The sequence below is a fragment of the Saccostrea cucullata genome, unplaced genomic scaffold, assembly GCF_032062105.1.
Source record: "Saccostrea cucullata isolate Sc308-1 unplaced genomic scaffold, CSIRO_AGI_Scuc_v1 ctg37, whole genome shotgun sequence".
NCBI lineage: Eukaryota > Metazoa > Mollusca > Bivalvia > Ostreida > Ostreidae > Saccostrea > Saccostrea cuccullata.
In genome coordinates, this window is record NW_026938868.1 from 356,833 (window position 1) to 382,919 (window position 26,087).

General features: G+C 34.2%; 1 protein-coding gene across 1 annotated transcript; it reads right to left on the reverse strand.

The window, feature by feature from the left end:
• Window positions 1-9,478: 9,478 nt before the first annotated feature.
• LOC134251613 (NADH-ubiquinone oxidoreductase 49 kDa subunit-like) lies at window positions 9,479-16,661 on the reverse strand. Its single transcript, XM_062734019.1, has 14 exons — window positions 16,560-16,661; window positions 15,637-15,758; window positions 14,790-14,899; window positions 14,607-14,687; window positions 13,979-14,099; window positions 13,716-13,828; window positions 13,344-13,418; window positions 13,070-13,233; window positions 12,039-12,158; window positions 10,902-11,031; window positions 10,665-10,760; window positions 10,431-10,514; window positions 9,864-9,921; window positions 9,479-9,669 (listed from the first exon to the last, which is right to left on the reverse strand). Exons 1-14 carry the CDS (start codon window positions 16,652-16,654, stop codon window positions 9,632-9,634), a joined length of 1,407 nt encoding a protein of 468 aa, XP_062590003.1. The 5' UTR covers window positions 16,655-16,661; the 3' UTR covers window positions 9,479-9,631.
• Between the last annotated feature and the right edge of the window lie 9,426 nt (window positions 16,662-26,087).

Sequence of the window (26,087 nt, forward strand, 5' to 3'; positions counted from 1 at the left end):
TTTCCCCATAAGTTTCATCATTCCTGGCACAGTGGTTCTTGAGAAGAAGATTTTTAAAACATATCACCAAATTTTCATTAATTCCCAATTATCTCCCCTTGAATGAGGGCGTGCCCTTCATTTGAACAAACTTGAATCCCCTTCACCCAAGGATGCTTTGTGGCAAGTTTGGTTGAAATTGGCCCAGCGGTTCTTGAGAAGAAGTCGAAAATGTGAAAAGTTTACAGACAGACAGACAGACAGACAGACGGACGCTGGACAAAATGTGATCAGAAAAGCTCACTTGAGCCTTCGGCTCAGGTGAGCTAAAAAACGACATTCATCTACTTTATACAAGGATATGAGATAACGAACAGTATTCAATCTCAAAAGTCCATAAAACAATACAAAATAGGAGCAGAGCAAACAAGAACCTCTGAAACATCAAAGATGGGATCAGATACCATGGAGTAGTGAACATCTGCCGACCGGTCACACACGTCGTAAGCTCCGCGTCATGATCGTAAATTATCGGGAAATCCGACGTCAATTCAGTGTGTAAATAATGGAATAACAATTAATATGAAAAAACGTCAGTCAGTATTTGACTCAATGATTAATTGTATTTGCTGACAAGATCATTGTATCAACCAAAGAACTTGTAAACAAAAGGATTACTTTAAACGAGACTAATGATATCCTTGTTTCACCAACTTGTTTGTCAATATTTTATCTAGATTTAGAATTTGTGCATGCGTAGGACATGCTGCAAAAGACAACACATCGGTGTGGTCTAAAAAAAGTATTTCATTCTAGACTCAAATATTCATTTCAAATGCATAGGTTTATTACATGTTTCTGATCTGATAATTGTTTGATGAGGTTCGTGATTTATGGGAGAATATGTCCGCGGTATTTCTTTGATCTCGGCAATAATTGTTGTATTCTTCCACAGCACCTGATCCCATCTCTGATGTTTTGAACGTCCGCATTTGCTCTGCTCCTGATTTGCATTGTTTAAATAGACTTTTGAGCTTGAATAGTGTTGAAGTTCGTTTATAATATGCCCATATTTTATTTTATTTATATCACTTTCATTGCTGATAAATAACCCTATCCCACAATTTCAACTATTGATTAGATCAATTTCAAAACCACCTGATGAAGACATTTTAAGTGACAAAAATCAAGTATTTCAAGACTATTATTAATGTTATTAATAAATGCTATATTCGGTTGAGCTGCATATAGTACGATACTCTTATTAATTTTATTTTTTTTCTTCATTTTTTACTCATTTTATAGATTACTAATACATACAAGTATATAAAATTTAAACAATCAAGAGCATGGCGCGGGTTATGGAACCCGGTAAACAAAACAAAGAAAGCATTTTATTGTTAAATTGACGTGTTTTAGTCATTACTCATGTTTGAAATCAAATGATTTTTTTTTTATTATATATAAACTATAAAAATAAGTCTTATGTCATAAACTTTACTTTAAAATGATTTGGTAATCCGCAAAATGACATGATTCAATCTTCTGAAAGTAAGACAAAGGATTTAGGTTGGATAGCTTGAATCATAGTTAACATGTTTTATTCTTGTAAACATCAAATTTAAAATATGCAACAGTTATACCAGAAAACGTACTGAAGGACAAAAATGTTATTAGATGATTTCTTTATTTAATGACTGTACTCTTTTTATTGATTTTAGATTTTTTTTTTTTGGTTCCTTGTTGTTGTAATTAAAGATTCATCTCTGTAACAAGATAGCGTGATTATTATCATGATAAACAAGACGTGTTTGTAAACTGATGCCCCCGTATGGCAGCTTACGGCAAAGGTTGAATTCTCTCAAATGCATGTCAAACTCCAAAGGTCACGGTTAAAAGGACAAAAGTGTTGGTATCCAACACTAGGTAAGTTTTGTTACAAGGAATTCACCTGTGAAATATGAACGCCCTAGTTCTTACTGTTCAAAATTTAAAACCAAGGTTCAAGTTTTTAACAAATGGGTCAAACTCTTAAGTCAAGGTAAAAAATTATTATACCAGCTGAAATTTCTTGTCACAATAAATACACATGTGAGTATGAAAGCCCTAGCTCAAACTGATCAAAAGTTATGGCCATGCTTAAAGTGTGTTATTTTTTTTTTTTTTGTAAAAGTAGGTCAAACTCCAAAGCCAAGAGGTCAAAGTTGGTGGTACCTAAAGGAAGGTCTTGTCACAAGGAATACAACTGTGAAATATGAAAACCATATCCACACTCACTCAATGGTTATGGGTTAGGTTAAAGTTGACAACAGACAGAAAAACAGACAAACTGACAGAGAGACAGACAGGACAAAAACAATATACCCCCAGGATCTTTCGATCCGAGGGCATAATAAATTCAAAGAACACCCAGACAATTACTGGTACACGAGATACATACATGTACATATACAAACAAAAGTAACAGTCAAGGTTCAAAAAAGATTTTGCAACGATTATTTGTCACCTACCGGTGACTATAAGTTTCAATTGAGTCTGTTCGCCCGTTTGTCTAGTGTCTGTCTGTCCGTCATCTGTCTGTTTGTTGCAAAAACTTTAACCTTTCTCATAACATTTGAGTGGGTGGGAAAATGGCTTTCACATTTCACATGTGCATTTCTTGTGACGAGACCTTTCTTTGGGTACCATGAAATTTGACCTCTTGACCATGGAGTTTGACCCACTTTAATTTAAAAAAAAAACATACACTTTAATCTATAGGGCTTAACTTTTGAACAGTGGGACCTAAGGCTTTCATACTATAAATGTGTACTGAATATTCATTGTGACAAGACCTATCAGTGGATATAAATATTTTTTACTTTGATCTTTGGTTTTTCACCCACTTTGTAAAGACTTTAACCTTGGCCATAACTTTTGAGCAGTTAAAACAAGGGCTTCCATATTTCATAGGTGCATTCCTTACGACAAGACCTTCCTTTAAGTACCAACAATTTTCACTTTTGACCAAGACCTTTGAAGTTTGATATGCATTTGTGAAAATTCAACGCTCACCAAAGCTGTCGTACGGGTTTATTTCACGTTTTAACTACTGAGTAAATGGAATATTTGGGTTTCCAATAGCGAAACAGATATTCGCAACTTCTCGTTTCCTACTACATGTACTAGATAAATTTTAATCTTTTCACAGAACCTTTATAACTCAATGCAATCGTGCACCTTCAGTTTATCGTTTTGATGGGACGGTTACATGTATTTGCGCTTTTCTATTGCAAAGTATATAACAACAATTATTCATTTAAAATCTAAATATATTATCAACAGATATTCATTTAGAATCCGAGTGTAATACAACAAAAATCTGAACGAATGATAGAATTCACTTAATTAGAATATGGTCGAATTAAAAAGCCAGCTATCATTTATCCTACCCCCCCCTCCTCTGGAAAGACCTACGGCGTATAGAGATGGGGCGGGTTTCTCCATCTGCAAGTCCATCTGTCTGTATGGTATATTTTGGTACATCTCGATCTTATCTCGACTCCTCCTAACACTTGATAACATTTAATCACCTTTTCATAGAATCTTTTGTACATAATACGTGCCGTTATGCATTTTTAAATACTTTTTTATCGTACAGATTATTGACTTTGCTATGCTTCATTATAGGGTGTACCCATTTCTTATCTGATTCTCTTTAAAACTTTGAATAAAAAAATTAACGTAATTTCCGATTCTTAATTTTTACTTATTGTCCTTAAACACATTCTTCTAGCTTTCCATTGCAAGGTATGGCGTTTACCATTATCATGATAAAGGGGTACCCGTTTTGTTGATGCGATTCCCCCTAATCGCCTGAATGAAATTAAATGAATCTTTTAGAATCTCTTACAGATATAAATGCACTTTTCCTTTCATATGGGAGTAGAGGGTATCAATTTGAGCTCATTGCTGTACGTTGCAATATATAAGTCATTTATTCAAAATCGTGTTATATTACCGTATAGTTATTTATTAAAAATTCTATCTATAGTCTAATACAGTAAATATTAATAATCTGAATGCATTTTGATGGTAAGTTATTCATATTTTGTTGTGTATTTTAGTGGGTTAAAAAAAAAAAAAGAATCTAAGTGTAGTACAACAAACCTTTACTTATAGGATATATGAGCTTATCACAGGCATTTATTTACATTAAAAACAACCCGAAAGATAAAATTCCAGATTGATGCATGTCTTTCACCAATTAATTTACAGTGAGATGGAGTAAATCAAAGATAGAGAAGATCGGTTCTTTCTAACTTCTAATGATAATGAATTTGACACATGTTGTTAGAGTGAAGCCTAAATACATGAACGATGTTAACAAAAATACTTACTTATTAGCACCACGTGGAGGACTAGAATAATCAAAATCTTCAACCCATTCATCACAAATCGCCGTTCCTTTATTTCCATAGAAATTCATTGAAAACCAACATCATGAAACGTCAACGTGTGCACAATCTTACTTAATTTCTATATCTAACCAGTACGAACAAATTCCTGTATGCTCCTTTTATTGCATTGTGTGAAATGTCCAGTTCGCTGCATGCATTGAAGCACTTCAATGTTTTCTATGGTATATCGTGTATGTAATCGACGATCGTTCTTTTTGTTGTACGTCTATTGTTCGGGATTTCTTTATTTCACTTTTACTTGCATGTCATTGAATTTAAATGGATTTTTAAACATGAAAAATGATCCTTTATTGAATGTTGAACAAAAAAAAAATAAAATTCTGGATTGAACAATCTCTGCTCATTATTAAATTATTCTTTTAACATGATGTCAAAGAAAAATGGACAGAAAATCTATTGAATTTTAAATTCGTTTTCATAGTTATTGAAAAGCAATTATAAATTTCTCCAATATCATGATGAGGTGCACAAAGCTTAGTTTTTAAGTCAGCCTAGAAACCTGATAGGGAGATCGATTGGTGCCATTAGGAAGTTGTCCTGATACAGACAATCTCTCCATACAATTTAACGTTACCGAGGAAAAGCATACAGGGTAGGAATAAAATCATTACATTCCACGGGGAATGAATATCTGCATTATCGCGGGAAAAAAAAATATGTTGTAATTGATCGAAGATTTAAATATTTTAGATTTTGGTGCTTAATTGATTGCATTTTTAAATACTAATAATCCGCATTCGTAGAACATAACCCAGATCTCTAAATCTCATGACCCAATACATTTTAACCTATCAAAAAATATTTATTGATACTTGTATTGGCACACGGAATTTTAATTTTCCATCATTGCTTTCGCTTTCGACGAGGTGTCCAGTACCGAACGTATAATTAGAATTAGTCTCCAATAAATGAGGATATCTTTAATTATTTGAAAATATCATAAAGTCAACTTATGCGTTCAACATTGGAAGATCTCTTCAAATGATTTTTTTTTTAAATTCTAAACGAAATGGGCATTGATTGAATTTATGATACCGTTATTTATTAAAGATATCTTCGATTGAATTAAAGAGACGAGAGCAACAAAACATTTTTTTCCAAAGTTTGATAAATCCATCACATTATGAACTCAACAAATGATTTGGTGTATTCGTCAAAGCAATAAATGCTTTCATAAAATCAATTGATGAAAGCGTCGATGATATCTCAAATAATTAATGATACATGTATCTTCAATAATTTGAGCTTATACGGTATTAAATTTGTCTTTCCTTTTGTGTGATTTGTACTTCAAATTATCAGTCAGTTTGTCTCTATATACTCTGGCGAAATACAAACACATTGTTCAGCAAACTGGGTTTTATTTTTACTTTAGTATTTTATATTTCACAAATGTTGCATTGACAGTGAACAAACTCAACGCGGGTGGTGTTCTGAGCATTCCGACAGTCAAAGGAAGTCTGCATTACTTTAAAAATTTGCATTTAGCTGCTAGTCATCAGGAGTTTTAGCAAACTTCGACTTTATTGAGAAAAGGTTCAATATTTTGATGTTTGCATTTTTAAATGATCCTTATTCATACCACACAGCCCCGATACTTTATGTAAACAAATATTAAAAGTAAAAAATATATCAATGCATTAGTAATGAGAGGTGCATTTAAAAAACTGATATTTAAACTTTAGAGTTTATTTAAAAATGTGTCAGACAGTTCCTTGTTTATCCTACCCTAGCCTTGATAAAACGTATACAGAATTTTGGGATGGTTAAGCTTTCATATACATTAACAAAGACCTACATTTCGTTCTTTAATTATAATTTTAGTTAAGGAATAACTGCGTGGTTTTAAGGTGTTATGATTATGATCAGTTTTGAAAAAGGTGAAGAAAACGAACGGAGATCGATCTCGAAAACAATAGAAATCTGTAAACAGGACAAAAAACAAAGACCTCCTGAAATTCCAGAGATGGGATCAGTTGCCAAGAAGGACAAATCATCCCCCGTCGACCCTTTTTTACTCGCAGTGAGCTCAGTGTATTGATCTGGTAGACAGAATAAATTCTCAGGTCGATTTTAGTATAAAACAGAGGCATAAGTTGTTACGTCAGCCAAAATGGTACCCGTCATAGGTAATATTATAACAAACATTATAACAGAATTTACGAAATGCTGACAGACTTGCTGTTTCGAGTCGACATCTAAAAGGAAGTTATATTGTTATTTGGTCAATCGTGGATAAATATCTGAACATGAGTTCAGCCCAAAGTCTTCTTCTCTTGTAGAATTATTTAATTGTAAATTCTGCTTCATAGGATTACCAAAAAAAAAAATGGCTATTAAAAAGAGCACAGTTAGTAACTATTCGAATGTAGCATCATTCAACGAATTTGAGAATTCTAAAGGTATTTTTATATAATCATGTACTAGATCATGATCTTAAAATTTAAATGTGTAAAATTCAGATCCTTGTAGGAATGGAAATAAGTTTCAAAGCACTTCAGTATGAAATCCAAATAATAAAATAAAATTAAATGTTGTTTCACGTGATACAAAGGTGTGGTCTTATAACATTTTCACCTACTAGTATTGGTCAGAAATTTGTCTCGTATGGTAATTCTAGATCTCTTTGATGAACGAAATTAGTTTTGCGATATTCACGAATTCTCAATTTAAGTTTCTAAATGATTTATTTTTCTCTGAAAGTCATTTTTAAATTCTTTTTCATCAAAAATATATTAAATTACAGACCATTTAATACCAGGTATCACTCAAAGAGATATGGTTTTCATTCTGCGTGTTTCTATTGATGAAGGCATTTATTTTGAATTCTGAATATGTCTGACCTTTTTGAATTCCTTTTTTTTTTGGAGTTGTCGGTCTTTTTAAATTACATTCTCTGTGTGAGAAATTAATTTGAACTTTTACATTTTGCAATGATAAGAATATCATAACTTTAGTCGCCAACGAAAAATTCATTTCTTTCAATCGAAATCATGTAATGGTACTTGCCATATCACTTTCAGTATAAAATTTCAATTACGTGCACATTTGAAAAAAAGGTATGAACAAATATCATTAGTTCTGGCCCCCCTAAGTTGAAGTAAATGAAATATTTATATCTGCAATGTTAAAAGAAGACATCAATATTTTCAATTTATGCTTTAAAACATGGAATGATATACTGAATATTTATTGTTTTGGTGTATATGAATTTTTTGTATAACTAATACATTTTCGTCACTGAGCAGTATAAATTAATCAAAAAATAAATAATTTTGTTGTCTTTAAAAAAGGCCTAATGTTCCAATTTATATTATGTTATACATGTACTTTCATAAAAATAAAACTAATGGTTGCATTTTTTTCGTGTTAAAAATGCAACAATGGAGTATCTGTTCATGATATACGTGTAAGAATATTCTCTACACATGCAACTTTCTACGATGTTGTTTTTAAAGAACCAGAAGTCTCTGATGAGACTGTAGCTCTACTGGTCTGTAAATATAGTAAAAATGAAAAGTAGCACTTTGATTTGAAACTTTGCAACAGGCAGCAAATAGTAGAATTATGTACCTTAGAGTAATCATGATTGGTTGATGATTTTTGTTTTCATTACTATTATAGTGATAAATTTATTGTATACGCCCTTATAACTAGCTAAATATAGCAAAATAAACTTAAACTAGAACTGTCCAAACGGGACAAAATACCACCCGCTGGGTTTTTCAGAAGTAAGTTTTTCCATAATAAAGATATTATCAAACACGAATTATGAAATTTTTATTCCAGTGACCTTGAACTTCCCCAAATAACCTTGGGTCAAGGTCATGACACACCCTTGGGTCATGGGCAATCTTTCAGTGAAATGAGAACCTACCAAGTTTATCCATAAGAAAGATATGGACCGGACTTGAATTATGAAATTTTTATTCCAGTGACCTTGAACTTCCCCAAATGACCTTGGGTCAAGGTCATGACATACCCTTGGGTCATGGGCAATCTTTGTGTGAAATGAGAACCTACCAAGTTTATCCATAAGAAAGATATGGACCGGACACGAATTCTGAAATTTTTCTACCAGTGACCTTGAACTTCTCCAAATAACCTTGGGTCATGGGCAATCTTTGTGTGAAATGAGAACCTACCAAGTTTATCCAGAAGAAAGATATGGACCGGACACGAATTATGATATTTTTCTTCCAGTGACCTTGAACTTCCCCAAATGACCTTGGGTCAAGGTCATGGCACACCCTTGGGTCATGGGCAATCTTTGTGTGAAATAAAAACCTACCAAGTTTATCCATAAGAAAGATATGGACCGGACAGGAATTATGAAAATTTTCTTCCAGTGACCTTGAACTTTCCCAAATGACCTTGGGTCAAGGTCATGACACACCCTTGGGTCATGGGCAATCCTTGTGTGAAATGAGAACTCACCAAGTTTATCCATAAGAAAGATATGGACCGGACACGAATTATGAAATTTTTATTCCAGTGACCTTGAACTTCCCCAAATGACCTTGGGTCAAGGTCATGACACACCCTTAGGTCATGAGCAATCTTAGTGTGGAGTAGTAGATTCTAATGTCCCTCTGTAAGAAAGATATGGACCGGACACGATTGCACAGACAGACGGACAAGGTGATTCCTATATACCCCCCAAACTTCGTTTGCGGTGGGTATAAAGATGAATTGTTTAATATTTATCCATAAAACAAAGCATAATAGCAAGGGACTTTTTAACGTCCAAGAAAAATAATGTCATATTTCTGCATACTACGTCATCAGTTTCAGAGAGTGGTGATATGGATTCAGAAAACCACAATGTGGTGATCTGGAAAGTCGGATCACAACTTCACGTAATTGTGTAAAATCAACAATAAAATTGAGTGATACACATTAGGTATATAATAAAGCTATTCATATGGCGTGGAGTCTATGAAATGCACAGTTCAACAATAATCTTCAAATCCATGGAGAGTGTAATTACAATAATCTTTCCAAAAAGCATTTCTTTTTCCTCAAAACATACACAAAAATTTTAAAAACAATTTTATTTAAACTTAATAAGTTTTCCAAATTATCTGCACAACAGCAATAAATCTGTCACTGTATTTAGTAGTTTAGTGTTATAAACATAAGAGTGTCTTGTTACACAATAAATTAGGTGTACACAGTGTTAAATCATTCCTCTATCTGTCCACCTCCCCAAACACAATGTCCAGTGTCCCTGTTAAATAAAGAATCAAAGTAAGTACAGAGGAAAATGTCATCTGATGAATAACTATTTATAAATGTAATGATTGGGGAGAGAGATATCTTTGTAAATTATGACCTCCATCTGCTGTTTCAATACTTTGACAATCAATGAACATTTCCTTCATATTGTTGGAGACATGCATTAGATAAATATCAATAACTTACCAATGATAGCCACAAGATCTGCAATCAAGTGATTTTTTGCCATGTGGTCCAAAGCAGCCTGCAAAGAGTAAATGTTTAAATATTTCACTATGTTTACTCTTTCCTATTAACTTGCATTTCTTTTTATGAAAAAAAGTAAGTAAATTCTTTCACAACTACTGTTAAACATGTATATATGACTGATTAATGTCAAACAAAGAACAACTGGAATGTTTCAAGTAATGATTAATTACTGTAAATGAATTATATTGTCAGCGTCTACAATACTTGGCAGAAATATTGATTTTTGAACAAGTAATCTTAGATTTTATTTAATAAATTTCTTAAGGTTATTATAAAAATAATACATGTATATATGTTCTTGAATTTAGTGTTGGAGTTGAATTAGCATAAGTTTCTTTCAGCGAGAGGTGCTGAAAAGAAAACGTGGCTAAATGTAAAATGTTTACATTAGAAGGAACAAGAGATAACTGTTTATCAATTCACCATTTACTGGTCAATTCTTTTTTTACAGTATAAATAGTTTTACATATATGTATAAAATTAAGACCAGAGTAATACAATTACCAAATGAGCAAATCCAGGGGCCTTGATTTTACACCTGTATGGTTTGTTGGTTCCATCTGAGACCAGGTAAACACCAAATTCACCCTGTTATAAGATATACATGTACATGTATCACAAGTAAACAAAATGGAAGGGTAAAAACAATCCTTTACATAAAGCAAATGTCAAGTTGTACCTCTCTTTATAATAGTCCTTACTGCTAGGCGGTTATATTTCTGTGATTAACATTGTTACCTTTGGTGCCTCAACAGCTGTGTAGGTGGTACCTGGGGGGACATTATAGCCCTCAGTATACAGCTTAAAGTGGTGGATCAAGGCTTCCATACTCTCCTGTGTCAAGTAAAATAAAAAAAATAGAAAAGCTATTTTTTCTTCTTTTAAAAACAGAAAGTCTGTAAAATATAAGCTAAACATAAAGCATGTTATGCAAACTCATCAAAAATCCTTCAGTAACTTGCTACTGGCTCTCACCTTCATTTCTGCCCGTTTAGGTGGCACCACTTTGTTGTCATCTGTCCTGACCTCTCCCTCTGGCATGTCGTTCATACACTGATGAATGATCCTCATGCTTTGTCGCATCTCCTCCATACGAATCAGGTATCTAAAGGAATACATACAGGGGATAAAAAAAGCTTGTGTCTTCAATGGTATAATCCTGCGTTACAAACTGTACATATGACTGTAAACAAAGCATTAGCTATTTTTGTACTTGTATCTGGTTAAATAATCTACATCCATACATCAATTGTAAATGTCAAATAAAAAATAATGCAATTGCATTTGTTGCGAGTTCAGAAATAACTAAATTTTAACATCATATCAATAAGACATTTGGTTTTAAAAAAAAAAGTATACGTTTTTGACATTAACAGTTAATTCCAAGAAAATTTTTTTTTCAACCTCTGCTGATGTAATATTTGACCACTGTTTTTCTCTCTGGATGTCAATTTCGACTGTTACCTTCAAAATCATAAACTTTTTATAAAATGAGATATAATGAAAACCAGCTTTCATTTTTATGAAATTTTAATAAAGGTTTATTTAGTTGACTGACAAAGCAGATGCATTAACCAGTACATCCAATACCCCCCCCCCCAACCTCTAAGCATTGATGTCACTAATTCTCTTAGGCTATCTAAATTTAATTCCTTGGTTCTCAGGCCAATTTTCTCCAAAACAGATGCGGGAGGGCGGCATTTTATTTTTCATTTTATTGGCAATAAAGTAGATGAGGGAGGTATTTTTTTTAATTTTAATTTCCGAATTTTCTTTAACATAAAGATAATTTTTTTAATCAAAGATATACTTTCCATTTCTGGTCAAAATTTCTGCTTTATCCATTGCTTAACAGCGTGTAAACATCGTAGGTAATGTCCTCGAATGTATTTTCAAACGAAGTAGCCAAAATCTCATTGTAAATGGCTACCGGAAGTGATATTTGAATACTAAACTACGAAACAAATGAGGTCGGAATTTTTTTTCCCGGATTGGTCTCCGCAACACCAACTTTTTATTTTATCAAAAATACAATAAAATCGGCAATGCGGCTACCTCAAAACGGATGCGCGCGGGCCTGAGAACCAAGATTTCAATTTTATATGGCCTTACCTGTCATAACAGTCACCATGTATACCAATAGGTACATCAAACTCAACTTTGTCATATGCATCGTACGGCTGGGTCTTCCTCAGATCCCAGAGAATTCCAGAGCCTCGGAGCATGACACCACTGGAAACAAAACACAATGTATTTATCTCATGAATTACAAGTAACACAATTCCCTGCATATGTCTCATCGACTATAAAACTGCTTTAAATAAAAATTAAACTAGAACTGTCCAAACGGAACAAAATACCCCCCCCCCCCCCCCCCCCCCCACCCCGCTGGGTTTTTTCAGAAGTAAGGTTTTCCACAATAAAGACATGTATCACACATGAATTGTGAAATTTTTCTTCCAGTGACTTTGAACTTCCCCAAATGAACTTGGGTCAAGGTCATGACACACCCTTGGGTCAAGGGCAATCTTTGTGTGAATTGAGAACCTACCAAATTTATCCATAAGAAAGATATGGACCGGACACAAATTATGAAAATTTTCTTCCAGTGACCTTGAACTTCCCAAATGACCTTGGGTCATGTACATGACACACCCTTAGGTCATGGGCAATCTTTGCATGAAATGAGAACCTACCAAGTTTTTCCATAAGAAAGATATGGACCGGACACGAATTATGAACTTTTTCTTCCAGTGACCTTGAACTTCCTCAAGTGACCTTGGGTCAAGGTCATGACACACCCGTGGGTCATGGGCAATCTGTGAAAGAAATGAGAACGTACTAACTTTATGTCCTCTTAAGATATGTATCTGACATGAATTATGAACTTTTTCTTCCAGTGACCTTGAACTTCCCCAAATGACCTTGGGTCAAAGTCATGACACACCCTTAGGTCATGGGCAATCTTTGTGTGGAGTAGTAGATTCTAATGTCCCTCCGTAAGAAAGATATGGACCGGACACGTTTGCACAGATAGACGGACAACTAGACAGACGGACGGACAGACAGACGGACAAGGTGATTCCTATATACCCCCCCAAACTTCGTTTGCGGGGGATATAATTATGGAATCAACTCTTAACCTGAAGCCGTAATCCAATGCATCTTTAGCACTGATCACTCCAACATCCATGGTTCGACTCATCCAGATCCTGTTTTCCGTTAATACATTTTCCAACTCCTCCAAACGTAGATTGAATTTTGTGAGAAAGTCATAAATGTCATCCATCAATCCAATTGGAAGGTCCTGCAAAATCGAATGGTCTTTATTTATTCTACATGCACTATTTGATAACTGCCTGTTTTTTTTTACTTTCAGAATAATTAAATGTATTTCAGATTGAAGTAAATGTTTACCAGAGCCACTCCTCCAGGTCTTACATATGCAGCATGCATTCTGGCTCCAGATGCTCGCTCATAAAACTCCATCAACTGCAAGAAAGGGAAGAAAACATTGTAAATGTTACCAAATTCAAATTTGGGAATTAAATGTACCTTGGAAAAATGATAAAAATGGGTAAATACCATTTTTTCGAAAAGTTGTTATTCTAGTATATGCCAGAATACTGTTTCTATTTTGTTTTTAATTTCAAACCTCAACAAAATAGAAATAGAGAAAAATCAATGAAGATTTGAAAATACAGCAAAGTATAAAAGTTTTCAAAAAAAAAGGAACATCAATTTCTTTGTCCGAAGATAGATGACAGATAATTTTTTTATGTAGCTCACTTTTTCTCTCTCCTCAAAGAGCCAGAAGAAAGGTGACATGGCTCCAACATCCAGAGCATGTGTTCCTATTGACATCAAGTGATTCAGTATCCTTGTGATCTCCCCAAACATGGCTGGAAACAAACAGAAGGAATCAAAATCCTGCTGGGATTCTTTGTCAAAAATTATCTGTATTTTTCACAATTAATTTCTTCGTGCTATATAGACTAACAATTCAAATGACAATATACAGTATATATATTTGGCTGTGTTTCACTTCTTACTTCGGATATATTTGGCTCTTATTGGCACATCTATGTTGAGTAATTTTTCAACTGCTAGAGAATAAGCTTGTTCATTACACATCATAGATACATAGTCTAATCTGTCGAAATATGGTAGTGCCTGAAATAAAAAGGAATAGGATTTCCTCAAAATAATGATCTTGTCATCAACCACACAATTGTAATGATTGCACCAACAGCTTTGTCAGAAAAGTATATGACCTTGTATATTTAAGCCATATAATAAAGATACATATAACATTAACAGATATATATTGTGCAATGAATAAATTGATTCTTTTTCCTGTTTGTTAAGCAAATAGTAGGAAAATCAAACACTTTAAATACAGCTTACAACTTAAAAACAAACTACTTATGACCCTCTAAATGTATTTTTAATTAGCAGCATAAACAAGTGCTGTGAGGGGGTTTAAAATTCCATCTGTTTAGTTTTCCTTTTAACATCTGATTGACGATGCATTTGAATTTTGATCATTTACAGTAAATAGCATGCCACTTGGTCCATTTGATCAAATTTTATCATCCAGATGATATATTTTTCTCCACTTTCAGGATGATACTGTAGTTATTATTGGAATGACTTTTTTTCCCCTGCTAGTATCTTTACCTGAGTGTACGTCTTATACTCAATCAATTTCTCTGTAGCTCTGTGTAGCAATCCTATGTGTGGATCACATCTGACAACAGTCTAAAACAAAAATAGCATTTCATTTTGGTCAAATCAACATTTACAGTAAATAGATTTATTTGTTATACATGTAGTAGTAAAACATAAATTACATGCAATTACCTCATTCTGTAGTGTAACTATCAACCGCAGTACTCCGTGAGCTGCAGGGTGCTGAGGTCCAAAGTTTAATATGAAGTTCGAGACTGACAAATCAATGTCATCCACATTCCCTGTTATTATGAGACAATTATAAGATTATATAAATTATACAGTATACTTCAAGAATTATCATTAAAACAAAATTGCAGAGAGGAGATGTGTATATATAATAATTTAGGTTTATACAATAACAATTGATAAAAAAAATCAAGTATAAATCATCTATTTCATTTCGATAAAATTCTTATTTTCATATTGTTCCCGTATATATATTATATCATTCTATTTCAAATCAAATTGTTTGTGCAACAAATATTTGTATTGCTTTATTAAATCAGATTTGACATTTGTCATCAGATGATCAGAAACATTTTTAGTAATTATATTTTTATGAAGTTATTTACTTTTATAAATGTACTGTATACAGGGAAATTTTCGCCCCCGTTTTATTTTCGCCCCTTTCGCCCTACCCTCATTTGGGCGAATTTAAAACGGGGCGAAATGAAATAATACAGTATATTTTTTAAAAATAATACTGTGAGTGAGCGAATTTAAAACGGGGCAAAATTGTTTGCAAGTGAGAAAGGGCGAAAAATAAACGGGGCGAAAATAACCCTGTATACAGTACTTATTTCTGAAATTCTATTTTTTTTTAATTGCCTATCTGACTTGGGAGAGAACCCAAGAAGTTTTGGCTGGTCCATTTGAAGTATTCATGGTTCTGTTGGTTCATGACAATATTGGAAATATTGTGGTTTATTTTATTTTTTTCCAACAATGTATTTTAGACATAATCACAAATACTCACGTTCTGGTGGATGCCAGTTGGACATTTCAGGGTCTGGATATAAGACTGGCTGATTAAGTCTCTCTATCCATTCCGGATCTTGTAATGGGTCCCATCTCGCAGACCCAGCAAACCGGACCTGGCTTTAAATGATATATATGTCTGATCAAAACTGGGACTTTTTCCAGGACAAGTGAGTTTTGTACACTTTTTAGAAACTAAATTCTATTTTTTTCAATTGATCAATTGATTTTTTTTCTGCAGTAACTCTGGACCCACAATGCATCGCTTGATCAAGCTATGTTATTGCTCTGGATTTATTGCAGATAATTAGCAAATAAATGATTATGTTCTTCATAAAAATCAGCACTGTTCAGGCTTCTGTTTGGTAATTTACGTACGTCATGTGATGTCAAAGTCTAGACGCACCATATGTCAGGTGTGGTTTAGAGAGACGGGTCTCAAAACAGTGAACTGAAAAGTTATCTTTACTAGCCCTAACTGTCGCATTATCAACAAATCAAAAATCCATGGTATCAATTTGTCATCAAATACAACCATTATTAAAGATCCGAACTCTGAAAAAGTGTTTAAAAATGGCTAAATCAAGCTACTTTGAGTGGATGAATAAAGCTACATTATAAACAACATGAGCTTGTCAGTTAGCTTAAATTAGTGTTGTACAAGACCTGGCCTTGGAAACTTAGACGAGCATATTTTTTATCTCAGTCTCACTTTTTCCAAAGGAACTAATAGCGAGCCCAGCAAGTGTCAGGAAGCGTCATGTCTAAATTATATTTTTCATTTTTGGTTTCGTAACATATAAGCTCAGAGAAAATTCGGAATATCATAATATTTTGGCTGTCAAGGACATCGATCATTTCTAAAATCAACATATAAGAGCAAAGTTTAAAGATTTTTTTTTTTAAAAATCATTAACCTACCAAGCTGGTGTGGCAGTTTTACAAAGAAGTGATTGCCAGTGGTTTGTCCTAACCACAGGAGCCAATTTTCGTAACAATCGTGCAGCCGCCGCCATTTTTGACGGCCTTCTGGTAATGACCGGAAATATATTCAAAAACACTAAACACCGAAACCATATGGGCACTGTAAACGTCTTTTTGCCCATACGAGTTTATTATACCCCCCGCTTGAAAAGCAGGAGGGTATATAGTAATCGTTAATTCCGTCCGTCCGTCCGTCCGTCTGTACGTCCGTCGGGTGCGTCGATTTACCCAAAAGGACCCAAAAGGACCCAAAAGGACCCAAAAGGAACCCAAAAGGACCCAAAAGGACCCAAAAGGAACCCAAAAGGACCCAAAAGGAAATCAAAAGGACTCAAATTAATATATTATAATACATTGAACATTAATAATTTGAATTAACTTATGAATATTACATTATAAATTTAATTTAAAATTGGCAAAAACATGTATACATTTATATTGTTGCAACTTTTCTTAAAGAAATAACATACGACTTTTATAACACATCAAACATTAAATCTGGTCAGATATGCTTTGATTTCTTTTAGCTGAATTTAACAAAGTGCACTGTATTATTCTATTTCCCCTTCTGTTTTATTATATCTTATTATATGATATTTAATAAATAAAGAAATAAGTTTATTTAATGACATGTTCTAGGCATATGGTATCGGGGATGGGTGGGGGTGGGGGATGGGGGGGACCTCCCACCCCAACCCAAACACGCACTTTACCCTCAAAAAACTAGTTTTAGTTTTAATAAAATATGAAAGTATTCATTATATATCCATTCATTCTCTTTATTTCAAGTCCTTTTGGGTCGTTCTTAATTTCCTTTTGGGTCCTTTTGGGTTCCTTTTGGGTCCTTTTGGGTTCCTTTTGGGTCCTTTTGGGTTCTTTTGGGTCCTTTTGGGTCCTTTTGGGTAAATCGACGCACCGCGTCCGTCCGTCTGTTACGCTTTTGGGTACCCATCTCTTATCCGCAACTCCTCTTATACCACTGAATGAAATTTGATGAAACTTTCACAGAATCTTTATTACATATTGCCATTGTGCACCTCCTATTTTACTTTTTGATCCGACACATATTTTGGGTTTCCCATAGCAAAACATGGACACTGCCATTTATACACATATGGGAAGCGGGGGGTATCATTTAGTGAGCTCATTGCTCACAGTACCTCTAGTTTAAAATTGTTTTATCGATATATTTTTCATTCATATGTTATAACAATGATCTGTAAGAGGATGACCATTTGCTTCTGATGGAGAGTGGGCTGGTAGATTTTAGAAATAAATTGTCCTCCAAAATGTTAGAAAATGTTAATTGATCTGTCCTCGATGGGCAAAAAATATATAATCTGTCTCTGACCAGAAGTGCTATTACTCTCCCCACTCCCCCGACCAGTTAGAGTTTAGGAGTTGAGGTGTTTCCTTTTTTTCAGTGAACCTAACAACAAATTAATGATTAACATGTTGTCAATCGACAATGAAAAAATTATAGAGAGACTTTAATAATTTCTCAAAAATATGAGATTTCTCCATGCTATCTACATGCTATATGATAACTTTTCAATCGTCAGCTTCCCTTACTTATGAAGCAATACAACCTCATCACCTGCATAGGGTTTATATCTCACAGTTAATTCGATACGCAAGAGCATGCCCTACGTATGAACAATTTTTAAAATTAACGAGGTAAGATATTGACACACAAAATGAAGAAACAAGAATATCAGCATTCTAGTTTAAAGTCATCATTTCTTAATTTTTATGGTCGATACAATGATCTTGTAAGTAAATACAATTTAACATTAAATCAAATGCTGACTGACGTTCTTCATAGCAATTGTTAGATAATCATTGACACACTGAATTGTCGACGGATTTTGCTGTTATTTCCTGCATGATCATGACAAGGAGTAGACGGGGGGTGTGACGGTCGGTAGGGAATGCTCACTCCTCCATGACACCTAATCCCATCTCTGGTGGTTTAGATGACCGTGTTTGCTCTGCTCCAAAATTTGTTTCGTTTAATTGACGTTTGAGCTGGAATACGTTTGTAATCTTCATATTTTTTCATACAAAAGACATGTTACAGAGACATGAGCCTGAATTTATAGGTGATAAAACCCCAGTATATACTGATAATTTTTAGGGCGTTTTAAACAAATATTAGTAGGTTTTATTATTTGTCTAGGAAAGATGATAAGAGTCTCACTTTGACTAATTACGACACAGGACACAGGATTGACACACACACACATAAGGTCATTGCAGACGATCTCGACCGGCGAATCAACGAAAGAAAGATGCAAGAATGTTTACAGAAACGACAGAGCTCCATTAAACAGTCCAGATCTTGATACTGCTATAACCCGAATCAGCTGCAGCGCAGAGGAAAAAGCCTGCTTACCACTGGAGAGACACCGAAGATACATGTAGGTACCTTTCTACAATCACACCACGGCACTAAGCATCTTTGAACTCAATTGGTGGCCGTATTGGGAGCCATGACAACCTTCAGATTGAAAACGAACCAGCAGTAGCAATGCAGATTACAACTATTTCTATTGACGGAGAGTGATATAATGTCTATCAGATCACCTACTAACCAAGTGGTTTTGCATCTGCATGCAGTCCACCATTCTTCCGTTGCCAAAGATTTTCCATACTGCCATCTTGAATGCCATAACCACTGATAGAAGACATTTTCTACTGGAAGAAAAAAGTCTTTGACCCATTAAAGTTTGTCCACAAACCTATTTAAAGGAATACAAACCATGCAGAAACCATATACAAGTGTAAGTACTACTTGCCCACACTTTCTTTTGTTAAACACCGCAATGAAAACAAAGAAGCAATCAAACTAACGGAAAAAATAGGAATAGCATCCTTCGTGCATTTTTATGAAATTGAAGGAAACTCCTTAATGACACTTGAAAAAGGATACAGTCAAAGAACAGGAAGGGATAGTTATAGTAGATATACTAACATCAGGACTTCAAAGAGAAAAAAAACATGGGGAGAAATCTATCGAGGTGACGAAAAGTAGCACGACCTAGAGTGATAAAAGGCCCAAGCGACATCCCATACAAAGTGAATAACAATGACCGAGGTTGCTCATAATGCTGTTGTAACGATGAAAAATGACCCCCGTAGAATATTGACCTGTGGGTCATTTTTCTACGTAGAAAATGACCCCGGGTCAATATTCTACGACAAGTAGGGTCATTTTTCGACTGTAGAAAAACATTCCAGACCAGCAATTCTACGAGTCCACACACGCTGAAAAATGAACCCCATAGAATTTTGACTCCCTACTTTTTTATACAATAAAAATTTATTATTATATTTTTGGGTGTTTTTTTATCATTCAAAGGTTTTGTTCCGAAAATGGCATGATATGTTTCTGAGAACTATAAACTTTGCATTTTTTAAATAGAAGCAAGAAAAGCAACGTTATTTAACTGTATACATGTAAATTCAATTCCCTTATCTCTCACATTTAAACTTACATAAACATCTGTATGGAAGAAGGATATGGAGATAACGAACAGTATTCAATATCAAAGTCCATAAAACAATACAAAATAGAAGCAGAAAAAAACACAGACCTCCAAAACACCAGAAGTTGGATCAAGTGCCATGGAGGAGTGAGCATCCCCTGCTGACCGGTCACACCCGCTGTGTGATCCTTGTCATGATCGGGAAATAACGGAAAAATCCGTCGTCTATTCAATGTAAAAATAATGGACTAACGATCAGCACAAAAAAAATCAGTCAGCATTTGACTATATGATAAACTGTATTTGCTGACAAGGTCATTGTATTGACCATAGAATTTACGAAATGATGACTTTAAACGAATATTCTTGTTTCATCAACTTGCTTTTCAATGATTTACCTCGTTTAGAAAAGGTTCATTCGTAGATCATGCTCTTGCGTATCGAATCGACTGAGATACATGCACTTCGTATGCAGGTGATGAAGATTTATTGCTGCGTGAGTAAAGGAAGTTGACGAAAGAAAAGTTAAAACCATCACGTTTATCATATAGCTTGGTTGTTAGATTCCCATTAACGTCTTTTTCAAGTAAAATATCGAAGTATGAAACATATGTGTCAGACTCTGTGGTATCTTTTATCTCAAGCTCTTCAGGATATATCGTATTGACGTAGAAATGGAAATCACCATTGTTAATTGACAATACGTCGCCGATATATCTAAATGTCGAGTTGAAGGCCACAGCAAGTGTTTTCTTCATTTCAGGACTAAGATTTTGCAGAAATTTTGCTTAATTCATATGAATACAGAAATAGGTCGGCTAATAATGAAGCGCAATTGGTACCCATGGAAATTCCAATAGATTGTTTGAAGACCTGGTTACCAAAAACCACATAGATTTTTTCAATCAAAATTTCAAGCATCTTTTTATGTCAACTTCAGAGTATTTGTGTGTGTAATCAGGGTGTGTTTTAACAAAATAATTGTGCAAATGACCAATTACCAGGTAAGAGAATTTACGAGTTCTATTTTTACTGAAAAAGCAGCTGTCAATAATATCAAAAGTCTTCACTTTATTTTATCGTGGGGTATGGTTGTGTATAAAGTTGAAAAGTCGTAAGTTTTTAAGCTGTTGACTTTGGTAAAATTGTCCAAAAGTTCTTTGGAATTTTTGAGTATCCACATTTGATTCACACCACTTCTTGAATATATTGTTGCACAGTACTCTTGAAGTTTTTCCTTCATTTCTGTCAATATCTTATGAGATGTAACGAAAGAGGCATGGTTTAACATTTACTGGAACCCGCAATGTATCGATTCTTATGAAGTTTCGGAATCCAATATGTATAAAGTAGTTCATATTCATTTTGGCTCTGTGGAATATCAAAATATTCAAAACTGACATATGATTTTGAAGAATTTCTTCCTCAGAAAGAGAAGTATGAGTATAAGTAGGATTACCACTAGTAGAATTAAATCCAAGTTCTTCTAAAATACAATTTGTATAATAAGCCTTACAAACGAAGACAATATTGTTACCTGCTTTGTCGGCAGGGACCAGTACGTAGTGATGATGTACTTAGTAATCTATCTAATTCTTTTTTCACTTCTGGATTATTGAACACAGAAGGATAGATGGTTTTCATATTGCCCTTCACCCTTTTATACGCGACTTAAACATGGATCTCATACATTTAATCCATTCTGACAAAGTGCCAACGTCTTCTTTTTCATATCTGGCCCATTGTCTGGCGTAATTTTCAACAGAATCCATTATATTTATGAAATTCCAACGCCAGTTGAAGGAGCAGGGTTATGCATTCTGCTTTAAAATACACACTTTTTAACTACCTTATATAAAGTACTGGTACATGTAAATGTTTCCATGTATATACAGGAAATATCATACACATCCAGTACGTTCTTATAATGATATTAAAAATTCCTCCAAAATTGTCCAAAATTTACATCTGAGTGAATAACAGTTCAACCTTCAAAGATATCTATAAATTCAAAAAAACCTTCCCTTTTCAAGACTTTTTAGCCCACAGACACCTGACCAATGGTTGCTGTAACATCCCCTTTCTTCTGAGATTTTATAGACATTACCTTTGCAAATTAATGAACTCTATTAGTCTATCATGCAATTACTTCGATATAAAGTCCTAGCACATACCGTCCAAAACTTAATGCTAAAGTACATAAAAAAGGTCTTGTCATAAAAATACAACTGTGAAATATGAAAGCCATAGTCCTCATCAGTCTAAAGATATGGGCAAGATTTATGCGGACAAAATTAATATACAAACAGACAGATGGACAGGTAAAAAACTATATATCCCCGAAACTTCGTTTGCGAGGGCAAAAGTATAACATTAAAGTAGCAACGTTTTCATCATCCAAAATTTTTTTTCTATTGGTAAAAAAACTCTTAAAATCATTATATGTAAGTACATGTAGAACTGGGAGAACGATACTACATATGCCAATTTTTGGAAAGCCGCGCACTCCTTTCTTGTAGTTAATCGTGTTTTATGCTACAACCCCCATTTTGTTAAGGTTTTGTTGACACTAGCAAACGACAAAAGACATTTTACAAGTTTTGAGCTAACCACGTTTTATTACCTTAATGTCAGAGGTCAGAGGCAATTTAATTCGTACTTATTTTTACAAATTAAATCATCCCTAGTTTTTTTATGAGAAGTTTGAAACTTCATTCATAGAAAAACAAGTATTTTTATAAGATATAATTTTCTAACCTTTTTCGCACCAGTTTTAAAAGTAGGGATCAAAAACGTGAAACTTATGAAAAATAAAATTATTTTGATTTTTGCAATTTATTTATCCATGGTAAAATCAAATTAGTAAAATTAATCTATAATTTATTAATTATGAAAACTTTTTTTCTGACACCAGCTATAAACTAACCTTTTTTTAAACTGTGAAAACTTACTGTATAAAATGTATAAACGTTTCTATGAATGCGCCTATCTTTGCTCTAATAGCTTCTAGCTAAAACATTTTAATATTGTTTTCCTTTAATGGTGATAAAACAGTTTGTATTATTAATGTAAGGTATTGTATAGCTTTGATTTCGTCATCTAAGTTAGCTAAAAAGCTTTCAGAAATAACACTTTAAAGCATAAGGCAGCTTGATATTACCCGTATACATTCGCCTAACAAGAATATTCCTGCCAAAACGAATGTTTTTGCATCAAAAAATGACAAGGGGTCATTATTCTATGGGGTCATTTTTCTACAATGCACACGGAGAAAACGACCCCGAGGCCATAATTTCTACAGAAATGTGGATCATTTTTCTACGTAGAATATTGACCAGGGGGTCAAATTTCTACGTAGAACTATGACCCCCGGTCAATATTCTACGGGGGTCACTTTTCGTCATTACACCGTGACAGTTGATAAAAAAGGTCTGGAAGAATGAAGTATTATCGACATTTAAGAGAAGACTGAGCATAGGGATGCATGATTCCCAGAGAAAAAGACTGGAAGATGTACAGTTTCAATGCTGCATGTGAGAGAAAAGACTTTTTTCAATACTTACAAAGAGAAAATCTATACTCATGACAGAGAACAACTAGAAAAGGTTGGGACCAATCGCCCAAACGGGATATAATAGTCCGTTTGGGATATAATATCCCAAATGGGCTATTAATTTACAGTGCAAAAATTGAAAATTTTTATTTTGGCTACAAATATCATAAATCCGCATCAGGACACTTATAAAGGAATAAGTTTTGGTTGACAAGTTTTCCTGTATGCCCATTGTTTAGGAGATTGATCCCTCGGAAGTTCCTTAACTTCTTGGGGATCAATCTTATAAACTGTAGGGTTGCAAAAAAACTTGCTTACCAAAATGTATTCCTTTTTAAGTGTTTTGACTATTATATCCCGTTTGGGCGATTGCTCCCAACCTGTAGAAAGAAACATCCAGTCATAAAGTTTACTGACTGTATGGAACCAGTGTAACCGGTTAGCGGATACGCGAAGTCAATAAGAAGAACGGAGACTTGTGTATTACGGTATGGCGAGATCTGGTAAATATGTTAAGGCCGGTATACACGGTAAGATTTGTATTATAAGATTTGTATTAAAATACAAAATCTTAATGTGTATACACTCTTAATACAGTGTATCATAAGATTTAAACTGTATTAAGAATAGAGCAATGCTCTATTTCCTAATACAAGTCTTAACATACCTATCACTTTCAACCAATGAAATGTTATGACACTAGGGGTCATCCTATTTTTATCATTACTAAAAAAAGCACATGGTAAATAATAATGGTTGACTTTACAAGTAACTCGTGTCTTAATGGGAAGGAGAAAAGGACTTGTGGAATATATCAAGCAGTGCATAGTAAGATGATAGACACTGCTATCAGAACCTCATCCTCCAATTTTATTACTTTGACAGAGACAGATATATGGCGGGGAAAACACGTTGGAATACGTAGTTTATTTACAATCTTATAAGATATGTTTAAGCGTGAGTACAGGAAAGTATTATAATACAAAAGTATTATAATACTTGTATTATACTACAAATCTCATCGTGTATACCGGCCTTAAGGCTTCGTTCCACACCAGCTCACCAAGGCTATTGTGAAATATATGGAGATAATCAACAGGTGCCATGGAGGAGTGAGAATTCCCTGCCGACCGGTCACACCTGCCATGTGCTTTTTGTCATGATCGGAAAATAAAGGAAAAATCCGTCGTCAATTCAATGTGTAAATGATGGACTAACAATTAGTATGAAAATCGTCAGTCAGCATTTGACTCAATGATAAACTGTATGTGCTAACACGGTCATTTTATCGAGTTACGAAAGAACTCACGAAATGTTGATTTAAACGACACTGCTGATATTTTTGTTTCATCAACTTTTTTGTCAATAACTTACCTCGTTTTAGAAATTGTACAGACGTAGAACATGGTCATGCGTATCGAATCAACTAAGAGATATAAATTCCATATGCAGGCGATGAAGGTATATTGTACTCTAGTACATTACTATGTAAATTGTTCCACCACACACAGACAAAATTGTTAACATCTACTATAGGGATATTAAGTTGCGATTAGAAAGAGACATTGAACGGTGACAGTATCAATTAATATCGCAACTCTTTTTGAGCAAGATATATCTTAACATCCTTAGAAGAAACATTGACTTGGACAAGGAAAAAAATTCAAACTTAAGTTGTGATAAAGAAAAGGACGTCTTGCTGAAAGATCCACACTTCAGATGCAGAGAGAACCTTTCCATTTATCATCAAGTGTTTGGACAAATGGTATGACAAGCACGGATCTGCCAAAACTGCATCTTACCAAACTTGTATTGATGCTTATGATATGAAATTCGGATATCAATCAATAGTAAAGAGTATGGTCAACGGATATATTCTGATGGTATCTTAAAGGGGGGGATTACATAGTCAGATCCTTGGAGGCTACAACTCTTGTGGATTTCATTGCCTCTGGGATCAGTCTATGATATGCTGGTACCTCCAGCTTGTTGAGATTGGGCCCAGATAGAATCACCAGACTTCCATCTGTATGGAGGAAGAGTTAAACTGGATTCAAGGTGGCACCCCGACAAGGAAGACCCTTGTCAAGACAATTGAAACCGGTAGAATTTTAATCGGCGTTCTGTTGTATTTTATTATTTATTAAAATGGAAATAACGAACAGTATTCAAGGTCATAAGTCCAAACAATACAAATCAGGATCAGAGCAAACACAGATCTCTAAAACATCAGGTGGGATCAGGTGCCATGAAGGGTTGAGCATCCCATTTCGACCGCTCACACCCGCGTGTGCCCCTTGTCTCGATCGGGAAAAACGAGAGAAAAAAAATCCTTTGAAATTTTAGTTTGTAAATAATGGCCTACCAATTAGTATGAAGAACTTCGGTCAGCATTGCACTTAATGATAAATTGTATTTGCTAAC

Excerpts from the sequence above, each read along its gene's own strand:
- LOC134251613 (XM_062734019.1), bottom strand. The coding sequence starts at position 16,654 with ATGGCGGCGGCTGCACGATTGTTACGAAAATTGGCTCCTGTGGTTAGG. Across the intron at positions 14,900-15,636 it reads CAACTGGCATCCACCAGAAC|GGAATGTGGATGACATTGAT; the intron begins GTGAGTATTTGT and ends TCATAATAACAG. Across the intron at positions 9,922-10,430 it reads CCCCTGGATTTGCTCATTTG|GCTGCTTTGGACCACATGGC; the intron begins GTAATTGTATTA and ends TACTCTTTGCAG.